Raw genomic sequence first — 12088 nt, 5'->3', positions numbered from 1 at the left:
CAGGTGCAGTGAGACAAATGGGCGAGCCTCTTCATGTGTAGTCCCTGTTTACCTAGCAGCAAGTAGGTAAGGAATGTAATTCAAGGGGCTGTGGCTTTGCTTTCCTGGTATGTGGAGTGTGATGTGGACTCAATCTTACCTGAAGATTGGTCTATGAGCTCTGAGCTTGCTTGGTATTGGGGAAGGCTGGCTGGAAGACCAGGTGACAATGAATGAATACACAAACACACAAACATATATTCTAGTTTAGGCAGAGGATGGTTAGAGCAAACTCAAATCTCAAGGTTGTGATAATGTATGCTGCTTAAATTTTCTTTTTTACTTTCTGCAAGTAAAAACACTTGAAAAATAAAAAAAAAATAAAAAGATTGTATGATTACTCTTATAATGAATAAACACTACCAAAAGTTACAAAAGTATGGTGTTGAAATAATCATTATTTTATGATAATAATTTGACTGACAATATCATACACTAAGCAGATGAAGGTGTTGGACTGTTTCTATGAATGTCCTAATGGAGGTTTGATTGTAACAAATATTCAGTGTATTCCATCTTCAGATCAGTTACTTAAGTGTTTCCACGATGCACTGAAGCAAAATAGCACAGTGATAACAGCAGTGGGACAGATTGGAAAGAAGACGCATCCTCTCTCAAGACACTTACAGAACTGTGTCCAACACCTTTCAAATCAGAGCAATAAGATTTTTGCCAGAGACACTTACTCTGACTAACTTATTTGTTCCACATATGTTATGGCTTGTCCATTTATTAAAAAATGTAAAATATGGTTCAGAAATCTGAGTAACATGAAAGGTATGAAGCAAAATGTTCCGTGTTGAAATGGACTGAATAATAGCCCCCTGGGACTCTCTCGTGTGTGTGTGTGTGTGTGTGTGTGTGTGTGTCTTGGAACCTGTTTTTTAACTTAATCCATCTCTGAAGGCCATTCACAAACCCCAGGACTGCATTTGAGAGAGCGGCTTGGCACACACCCTGTAGCATGTATCTTCCATCAAATGCTTTTGCGCATCTTGCCGCTGGAATAAATATAGGATTGTCATTGTCATAATAATAGCATTTAATTAATTCACAGCAAGATGGCATACGCTGATCTTCAACAATATTTATCATGCACCACTAGCTGTCCTGGAAAAGGTGAAGTGCCTCATGTTGTGATCAGCTGTGATGACAAATATGGTGGCCCAAAAAAATTTCAGAATCTTGAGATTCCCAAGACTTGGCATACCAACAAAGCATCTTGGAAATCAATTTTCTAGTGTTCAACTTTTGTAATAAAGTTGTCTTATTTTCTGTTTTTATTCATGTGGGGTTGAGCAGCAGTATTATTTCCAAGATGCTTTGTTGGTATGGCAAGTCTCAGGAAAAACAAGATTCCACGAGATCTTTGTTTCAGCCACTTTCTTCTCATCACAACTGATCACAGCACAGAGGCACCTTATTCCACGACAGCTAGAAGTGCATGATAAACATCTCCAGGAAGATCAGCATATGACATCTTGCTGTCTGTTAGATGCTGTTACTATGGCAATGACAATCCTTTGTTTATTCCAACTAAAAGGCACACAAAAACGTTTGATAGAGGATATGTGCTGCAGGGGATCTATTTCCTGTGGATTGTTTGCCAAATGAATTTTATGGCACAACTACTGATGCCATTTTGAGCTCAAAATTTTGTTCAGCAACTGATTTGTTAAAAAAGAGACGTCTAGCAACCAAGGTTCTATAAGTCATGATACAAAATCAGTTTGCTCAGTCTGAAGCCCATGTATACTAACAGAACAGTTATAAAATTCTCATTCACACACATACAACCATATCAACTCACATAACATGTCTTATCCTAAGTAGTCTTTCCAATTTCAATTTTCTGCTGAAGTCTTTGGTGGGCAAACCCTACAAAGTTGTAGATGAATCCTGCCACATTGAACACACCTCCAACAATGGCACAAAGGCCTGTTAGGAAGTGGCCCAGAGATCTGCAAAATGCACAAATAAAATATGTAAAAAAAAGTTCCGTATAGAGCTAGTTCCAAAATCTCGTTAAATGGGCAAATAATCTCAGTTGGTAATTCAGTGTTGGTATGTATTCTATACATACAAAAGCATATCTTAGTGAGGAACTTACTTGTGCTGCTCAGTGTACTTCACCATCATCGGAGAGAGTTCGTAGGAGAAGAACACACCTGGCAAACCTCCATCCAGACCTCCCTGAAGATTCTGAATTAAAGAATGTAAATGTAACGAAATGTAATGGCAAAACACATACCTAATATCAATGAACAGTTAAATGAAATAAATATATAACCTTTTGATGTTGTGTGACAGAAAACTGGTTGGTGGCAAGAGTTGAACCATCAATTCTCTCATAGGTCGTAGGTACAATCTTCAAATAGTAGTTGATGCTCTTTGGTCCCTTTTCTGTCTTGTACTCTGTGCCGTCAATGGGGTTTGTCTTGCCAGGTATTTTGGCGCCAAAACTCAGGTGACGAATTCGATGGGAAAGGTCAAAGTCTGCTGTCTTGAACTGCTGGACGTCATGAACTGAAATCAATCAAGCTTTTTTTTTTTTTTTTTTTCATCACATTTACAAAGCACACTATTATAATGACTTCAGGATTTGGCACAAATTTAAGATGGTAAAAAAAATAAAAAGAATAGAAAAAAAAAGTAAATAAATAAATATGGGGATCTAAATTCTAAAACATATACTTTTCCAACATGTCCTAATATGATTTAACTTTTACTTGTTTCTTAATGAATTACTATGAATTCTTGTTCTACTAAGAGGTAACAAAATGTTTTCTTTCTTGCAGCCAATTTCATGTTAATATAGCATTACTTTGACAGTTTCTTTATGCCAGCGGGACAGCTGGCTAAACACTAAAGGCAACAAAATATGGAAAAAAAAAGGCATAGGAGTTAGCCACAAATCAGGGACAAACGTCTCAACACCTCTCTTAAAAGAAATCAAGTCAAAGGAAGATGGAAATACAGAAGCAGGAAGGGAGTTCAAGAGTTTAGCTCTCAAAAAAGTCTAAACTCAACACAAAACAATCCATATTCACTGACTGTGAAGGTGATTATGTTGGAATGATTTTCCTGGAGCCAGATGGAAGTTGCCACCAACCTGGAAACAATAAAAAATACATTCTAAAATATAAAGCATGTGAAATGGTGAATATAGTGACATCATTATCAATCCTAAATATAACAATCACGGTTCATGAACAGCAATCAAATCACTAATTCAATTTGCCTAAATGATGAATGTGTGTGTGTGTGTGTGTGTGTGTGTACTGCAGGGGGGGGGGGCTTTATTTGGGAAAACTCATGTGATCAACTGTTGGTAATATACAAATATATCGATAGCTTATTTCATAATATTTATATCTAAGCTGTATATTAATATTTCTTTTTCAGGCAGAAGAATGTATGAGCAGTAAGCAGCCCTCTCCTGCAATACATTTCCCTTCATGCAGGTAAATTAAAACTGTAGTACACAGGCAAGCTTGTCACTAGCTAACAAGGTTCCCCCTTTTTTTATATATGATTCAGAGCAATCATTTAACCTATGTCTAATTACAAATAGATTCAGCATCCTGACTTTCATGATAATTGGCAAAAGTCAAGTATCAAAAATTCTGAAGCACTTCCAACATTTTACGATCAGTAGCTTCAATTCTATTTGTTTTGTGGTTATCCCATTTCCCACTACAAGTTACATGGAAGCCAGTAATTCACACTAAAGAAAAAATTTAATGGTCTGGGTATCATTATTCATTTTCAAAATGTAAATTATCATCCTAACTATTTATTTTGGTAAGCTCAATACCAGATGACAGTTTCTTGACAAAAATACATAAAACACGTTTTGAGCTAAACACTATCAGATGCGTCTTACCCTATTTACTTCTAGGTACCCATAGATTTGGCAGCCTTCCTTGGGTAGCTCAGTAGTTTCTACCAGTTGGCCCTCTCACACACTGCTCAATTTCTTTCAGAGATTGCAAAGCCCAGCCTTTAGTGCGGTACGCATCCTTCACCTCCTCACAAGTGTTACAGCATCTAAGGAAAGAAATTTATAAACAATTTCAAATCAATCAATTTTTAAGGTGTCACACTAAAAATAAAGGAATGTGAAATACTAAAACAAAGTAATATAAAAGTGTAGTATGTAAAGTTGTTTATGAAAGCACTTCCCATTATGTCTACTTTTTTAAAATTCTTATAATGATATGATAGATCTAATGAGTATTAAATTGTAGGTAAATCATCACTGGATAGAAAAGACAGCTCTAGATTATCATTCTAATAAGGCACAAACTGTAAATAGTATCTGGAAAATTTTGTGACCTGCAGCCATTTGTGTGACGTTTACACCTCTTCAGGGGGTAACCATTTGCTCAGCAGCTCACTAACTCCAACACTACACAATTTTGTATAAAAAAAATCATATACAGTGTAGATATATAAAAAAATGATTAGGAAAGCACGCACACACACACACACACACACACACACACACAACGCAGAAGTGATAAGCATAAGGTTAAAAAGTGATGGAAAAGAATTAATAATCATGGTGACCTACGTACCTCCTAAAACAAATTCTTGGACATTAAGGGAATACGACAATATGATCAAGGATAATTTACAGAGTTTGGAAAGTGTATTAACTGGAAAAGGAAAGGTGATACTAGTAGGAGATTTTAATTGTAAGGAGGTGGATTGGGAAAATCTAGTAAGTGGTGTTGGAGAGGAAGCATGGGGAGAGAGATTCCTTAATCTAATGATGGAAAATATGATGGAACAGAGGGTGAAAGAAAATACTAGATATAGAGATGATGAACCAGCTAGACTGGATTTGGTGTTAACACGAGAAGTGTCCCTATGTGGGGATATACAATACAAATGTCCATTGGGGAAGAGTGATCATGTGGTTATAGAAATGCAGATGGCAATAACACAGTGAAGGAAAGATGAGACATACAGGAGTGGTAGATTGAATTATAGAAAGATGGACACAGAAAGTTTGAAAAATTATTTCAGAACATTAGATTGGGAGGAGATGTTACAAATCAGAGAAGTGCAAAAAAAAATATGAGATTTTTATGAAATATTATAAAGAAGGAGTTATGAAATTTGTACCAAAGTATAAACCGAGAGAGGAAGGAAGAAAGGATTGGTTTAATGCAACTTGTGTTAAGGCTAAAGAAAAGAGAGATGTGGCTTGGAAAAGATGGAAAAAGAGCAGGAATATACTAAATAAGGAGAATTATAGAGTGGCGAGAAATGAGTATGTGAGGGTAAGGAAGGAGGAAGAAAGAAAATTTGAAAAAGATATTGTAGACAAGAGTAAGGAACATCCAAAATTGTTTTACAGGTTCATAAATGGTAAACTTAAAAGAGAGAGTCCATTGAAAGATTAAAAGGAGAGCAAGGGATAGTAGATGACCCTAAGAATATAGGAATTGCTAAATAATAGGTTTCAACAAGTATTTACTAAAGAAACAATGTTTGTAAAGCCTCAGAATGTACAAGGAAATGTGCACATGGATGACATTAAGATACCTAAAAGGAGTTATATAAAATGTTGGAGGAACTTAAAGATGATAAAGCGATGGGACCAGATGAAGTTTCAGGAAAATTATTGAAGGAATGTAGAGAAGAATTGATTGATCCATTATATGATATTATAAGGTGCTCATTAGAAACAGGGAAGTACCAGTAGAGTGGAAAAGAGCTGAAGTGGTGCCCATTTATAAGGGAGGCAGTAAGGAAGAGCCTCTTAACTATAGACCTGTGTCTTTAACAAGTGTTGTCGGTAAGATTTGTGAGAGGGTGATAAAGAAATATTGGATACGGTTCCTGGAGGATCATAAGTTATTATCGGATCATCAATTTGGCTTTAGGAAAGGGAGGTCATGTGTAACAAATCTACTGAGCTTTTATTCAAGAGTGGTTGACAAGATACAAGAGAGAGAGGGATGGATGGACTGTGTATATTTGGATTTAAAAAAAAGCTTTTGACAAGGTACCACACGAGACTGCTATGGAAATTAGAGATTTATGGAGGACTGAAGGGAAAAGTGTTAAAGTGGATGGAAAACTACTTGAGATGGAGGGAGATGAGAACGGTAATAAGGGATGCAAAGTCGGACTGGTTGGTGGTGCAGAGTGGAGTCCCACAAGGATCAGTGCTGGCACCAATACTTTTCCTTGTCTATATTAATGATATGCCAGAGGGAGTAAACAGTTATATTAATTTGTTTGCGGATGATGCAAAGTTGTGTAGGTGTCTGAAGAGTGAAGATTGTGAAATTTTACAGGCAGATCTGGATAGGATTTGGGAGTGGAGCAAGAGGTGGGAGATGGAATTTAATCTAAGCAAGTCATGTGATGGAGATGGGGAAGAGTGGAAGACAGCCAAGAGGGTCATATAAGATGGGTGAAGGAGTAGTGTTGAAAAAGGTGGAAAAGGAAAAGGATTTGGGAGTGATAATACAAGACCATGGGCAGTTTGACAAGATGTTTGGAGAAACATATAATCTGATTAGAAATATTGGATTAGCCTTTCATTATATGGATAAAGATATGATGAAGAAATTAATTAGTACAGTAATTAGACCAAGATTGGAATATGCTGGGGTGGTTTGGTCCCCTTATAAAAAGAAGCATATAAGGAAGTTGGAGAGATTGCAGAGAATGGCAACAAAAATGGTTCCGGAATTGGCAGAAATGACCTATGAGGAGAGATTAAAAGAAATGAATTTGCTTACCTTGGAACAAAGAAGAGAAAGAGGAGATTTAATACAGGTTTATAAACTGTTGAACGGACTGGATGAAGTGGATAATGAGCAAATTATGTTGAGAGAGGAAAATTTAAATAGAACTATGAGATCGCATAGTAAAAAGATAGCCAAGGGAATATGCTTGAAGGATGTGAAGAAATATAGTTTCCCACAAAGATGTGTGGAGGTGTGGAATAGTTTGAGTGAGGAGGTGGTGTCAGCGAGGCGTGTGCATAGTTTTAAAGGAAGGTTGGATGTGTGTAGATATGGAGACGGAGCCACACGAGTATGATACCCAGGCCCTGTAGAATTACAACTGGGGTGAATACACACACACACACACACACACACACACACACACACACACACACACACACTCTCATTTAGACCATCATGACTTCAAGAGAAAAGAAAATGAGAAAATTCTCATCGATCCCATAATAAAATCTTACTGGTCCTCTCTCGTAGCCGCTCCATAACAGCTGCCACACTTAGGAGGTTCAGAAAGCTCAGTCTTGTTACTTTGGCCACCTGCTCCTTCAGACTCCTTTGTTCCATGACCAATATCTGTAAATATATACACTCAGTAGTACTGACTTGTTATTAATTGTTTCAAATAATTAGCTACTACCACTATCACTTTCTTTTATATATTTACAACACTATGCTGACTGAGGGAAAGATGACCGAAAGGGGAGAAAATGGAAGGGCAAATAATGTCATATAAAAAAAAATAAATAAGACGAGGAAAGAAAAAAGATACTAACTTCACACATTCGTATTACACAGAAGGAAAGTAAAACAGAAAGGGAAGAAAAGGACATAGGAATAATTATCATATCAAAGCAAAATATCACATTTTCACAAAACATCATAGACAACTGAAAATCTGTAATATAAACACACTTGAACTAATAATAATATACATTCTAAAACAGTGAAGAAAATACAGAAATGCAACTGAAAAGTATGCCAATGCTGCACACAATGAATGAAAGAAAAATGTAGCTGTTCAACAAAGTTTTGTCCATTGAGCAAATTCTGAAAATACTCACTGAATTCTAATATTTCTACAAGAACTCCAAAGATCACTTCTGACTCCTTCCCTTATTCAAACAGCACAAAAGAACCAATTAAGTTTGAATCCTCAGGTACCACTGTAACTGGAAGCCCTTTTAAAAAGATAAATAAGAATAAATAAGCTAATAGTACATAGATGTAATATGAAAGCAGCCACACTCTGTTACTTACGTTCCTGTCTTTCTGGGTCATCTATTGGTCTTCCCTCTAAATCAAGCTTGCGTTTGTATATGTTATGATGAATGTTGATATGCTGTTCTCCACTAAGATCCATGGCATCCAAGCTCAGCACTACAAAGAAATCAAACTATCACTACATATAATTTTCCTTCAAATTCAAGTGAATATGATTTAAAATTTTTGTGGAGTCATCTTTCTAATTTCATAATATTCAAAGCATCAGTTTATCTGCATAACTACTGATGCAAGACAACAACCTGGCAGATGTCAGATGAGAGATGGTAGAAAAGATTGATCTTAGCCAATTTCTAAAATCAGGCTGTATATGGAAAAACAGAAAGGTGCTTCTTACATATCTTTGATTTATATGATTCCACATACACTAACAGCAGAGCAATGATTCTTTAAAATTTTCTTAAATTTATAAACACAGAAATAGACAGAGCTATGACAAATTACTATAAAATCTACCCTGTCAAACATTTCAGATACCATGCTATTTCCAAGAACTTCCTGAGATTGGTACCTTCCTCAATTAATGCACAAATATATAATAGTTTTGCAAAGCCCCAATTGATATTTTTGTCTTCTAATGACAAAACACCAAGAACTTCCTGAGATTGGTACTTTCCTCAATTAATGCACAAATCCTTACAATTCCTCAATTAATGCACAATTGATATTTTTGTCTTCTAATGACAAAACATTAAAAAACTAGAAACATTTGATTCTGCATACATACTATTACATGGGATACTGGGAAAGACAACATCCAGATTGATCCTGAGCTTGCTTCCTCTTGTAGTGTCAACAAAGAGATCTTCTGCAAGTTTGGGGGTCAGGTAATCATGTAGCTCATACATAAAAAGCATTCCCATGATCACTAACGTCACCAGTGTCACTGTTGATAAAAAAGAAAAGGTAGAGTTGTAATGTACACTTAATACACCCTTTAATGATGGGTCAAAATATGCAAATACATATATTCAAACCAAAAAACTAAGTAAAGAAATTTTTTCAGTAACAGGAATCGTACTTAGAAAAATTCTGGGAACTAAAGTAATAAAAATTATCAAAGAAAAGAAGTTCCTATCAATTCAGAGTATTTTTTTTCAATCCATGTACTACACTGAGCTCACACAGGGCACATGTTCTCACTGCATTAATTACACATTGTGCAAATGTATGTCACATTACATGTACTATTAGTGATTGAGTTTGAAAAAAGAGCAGAGTTTACACTAAGCATGAATTCTCTTCCACAGTGTACCACCTCCCTTCCCCTCTGACATAGCCTGTGACATGCACACAGTATCTTTTATGAGCATTCTGCATAAAGTGTACATGCACGAGTTCTCTCACCTCCACTCTGTGACCCGCTCATAGTGAGTGTAATAAGTGCCTAGTGCCTATCACTCAATTAAATTTTTTCAGTGTACAAAACATCATGCCAGCCACATGGACCCACACTGTGTGAGCCTAGAATACTCAATGAATATTTCTATCATGTTCCTAAACATTTTACACACATTAATGTACAGTCAAAACTATAATGCCATTTTCTTTTGTATATCTCACCCAACATCAAATATTAACCCCACCAGTAGTAGAACAAGTAACACACATGTCTTTCTCTGCCACAATGAAAAAATAAAGCTCACCTGCTCCTCCTGAGAAAGTCTTGACTTGAAAGTCCTCCAGAGTCTTGGGGTAGGCATCCCATTTCCGTAGCTTCTCTGACACTGATCTCATCATCTTGTCTGGTTGTCACCTGAATCAGAACAAATGTAATGTTACATATCAAACTCAAACTTTCACACTACACTGACATCTAAAATATTTACACCACATAAAGACATTCCAAGGACACAAAGTAGCCTGCTTTATAATTTATAATGACCACCATGAGCAAAATAAGATTTGGGAGCCTTGCAGACCTCAAAACAGGAAGGTATATAGCTATCAGGAAAAAAAAATCTGGAACATATAAAGAGTTGAGACAACCAAAACACAATCAGCTAGAAGATATGAAATTTCAAAGAAAAACAAACTACAGCTATGAAAAAAAAAAAAAACTGCCAGTGCACCATATTTCCAGGCTAACCTAAGACTGGTTACAACCAAAGGCAGTGTTAGTGCAGGTAATTCTGACCTGCACGCAGCATACACCGGCGTACAGTCCAGCACCAATGTCACCTGTGCAATCACTATGTGCATACCCTGGTCCTCATACCACTGCGGTGTTACCCGTGACACATAGTAAATAAATATGGAGAAAGGTGTCAGTCTGACATGAAGTAACAAGGAATGCACCAATGGCTGTCTACATGCACACTGGCTTCTGCTCACCTGTGTAATGTCCAGTCAAATTGAAGTAAGGCATCCAATTATCGCCCCCAGGCACAGCTGACTCTTGCACCACCACTAGTAAATAAGCCACTCGGCAGTCGGCACGCAACCACTCACACGTCACTCCCGTGGCTCGCCTCCCACTGTAAACAAATCTTGACAAAAGTTGCCTACTGTTTCCCTTATCGATCTCATTTTTATTTTTGTTTCTTATAATTGATAATATTAAGCATGCATGTATTTATGCATATATTGATGTATGTATGTAATAACACACTCCGAGGATCCACACAAACACCGAAACACATCCAGAACACAGCTCTCGCACATTCAGATACCTAGGGAACCTATTTAATATACTCAAAATGAACTCCAAACAAAATCAAAACACCATACAACACCCCAAAATACATAAAAAAAAGACATCCAAAACTTACTATAAACACCCATTATACACCAAAACCACCCCACACCACAAAACAGACCAAATAGATATCTACACAGATATCAAAACTACTTAAGACACTCAAAATTATCATATATATATATATATATATATATATATATATATATATATATATATATATATATATATATATATATATATATAAAGAAGACATCAGAAGAGCTAAGCCTGCCGAACTGAGAGTGGGACCCGCGACCGTCATTCATAATTAAATAAAAACTAAATAAATAAATTTGTCTAGACACAAAATTCATTATTTGCCGATTATAAAATGACTTCTATCGAATCATATCGCATTTTTTTTTTCTAGAACATTGTTGTGGAAACTTGAGGCAGGTAACTCAGAGATGGTAATAAACACGGCCTTCTTCCACTAAAAACCAGGGATGTGGCCTTCTCTACCAGAGCTGCAGAGAGTGGAGAAGACACAAGACACAATAACAAAGCACCACTTTAATGAAAGAACACTCCTTCTCCTACACACTTGAACTATATGGACGTTGGTCGCCACTTGGAGAGGTAGCTGCTCTAGCGCTGGTACCACGCCCATCCACTTCACACACGGGCTTAGTAGCTTTTTGGTACTTGGAGGACTGCAGGAAGAAATGGCAGAGACTTTATCATTTTGAGGACGAAGCGTCTTACCGTCCACAATGAAGCCCAGATACTAGATAGATCCAAACCCGAATCGACACTTCGATACTCGAGCAGTGAGGCCGTGTTCTCGAAGACGCCAAAGTACGGACTTGAGGGCAGCGATGTGTTCTGTCCAGGTTGTTCCATAGATGAAAATATTATCGAAGTAGAACGATACTCCGGTTAGTCCTGCTAAAACAATCCCCATTAATCTGATGCAAGTGGCACAAGCTGTAACTAAACCAAATGGGAGCCGGCAAAATTCCATTAGTCCTTTGTGAGTGGGAAAGGCAGTAAGTGGCTTAACACTATCAGTGAGTGGAATCTGATAATAGGCTTTAGTTAGATCAATCTCACCGAAATACCTACTCCCTTGAAACTTATGGAGATCTTCAGTTATGGTATTGATAGGTTCTGCATTGATGGCCATACGATAGCTACCTGTAGGTTTCCTTACCATAACAACTGGGGAGCAATGAGGAGATGAAGATGGCTGGATGACTCCCTGGTGGAGAAGTTGGTCAACCTCCTCTTCAAAATAAGACGATGTATAGGGATAGGA

At 36.9% G+C, this 12088-nt stretch overlaps 1 protein-coding gene across 1 annotated transcript; it reads right to left on the bottom strand.

Annotated features, from left to right (window-relative positions):
* Positions 1 to 279: 279 nt before the first annotated feature.
* LOC123515828 (endoplasmic reticulum-Golgi intermediate compartment protein 3-like) lies at positions 280 to 11515 on the bottom strand. Its single transcript, XM_045274705.1, is given in 12 exon segments — positions 280 to 2000; positions 2150 to 2241; positions 2330 to 2565; positions 3094 to 3151; positions 3926 to 4001; positions 4003 to 4089; positions 7268 to 7382; positions 8067 to 8186; positions 8818 to 8976; positions 9737 to 9846; positions 10425 to 10567; positions 11375 to 11515. Coding segments are annotated over 10 exon segments (1173 nt in total). The 5' UTR covers positions 9831 to 9846; positions 10425 to 10567; positions 11375 to 11515; the 3' UTR covers positions 280 to 1864.
* Between the last annotated feature and the right edge of the window lie 573 nt (positions 11516 to 12088).

The sequence above is a fragment of the Portunus trituberculatus genome, chromosome 40 (assembly GCF_017591435.1).
Source record: "Portunus trituberculatus isolate SZX2019 chromosome 40, ASM1759143v1, whole genome shotgun sequence".
Taxonomy (NCBI): Eukaryota; Metazoa; Arthropoda; class Malacostraca; order Decapoda; family Portunidae; genus Portunus; species Portunus trituberculatus.
Note: the sequence above shows the minus strand (reverse complement) of the source record. Positions and strands in the feature narration are given on the sequence as shown.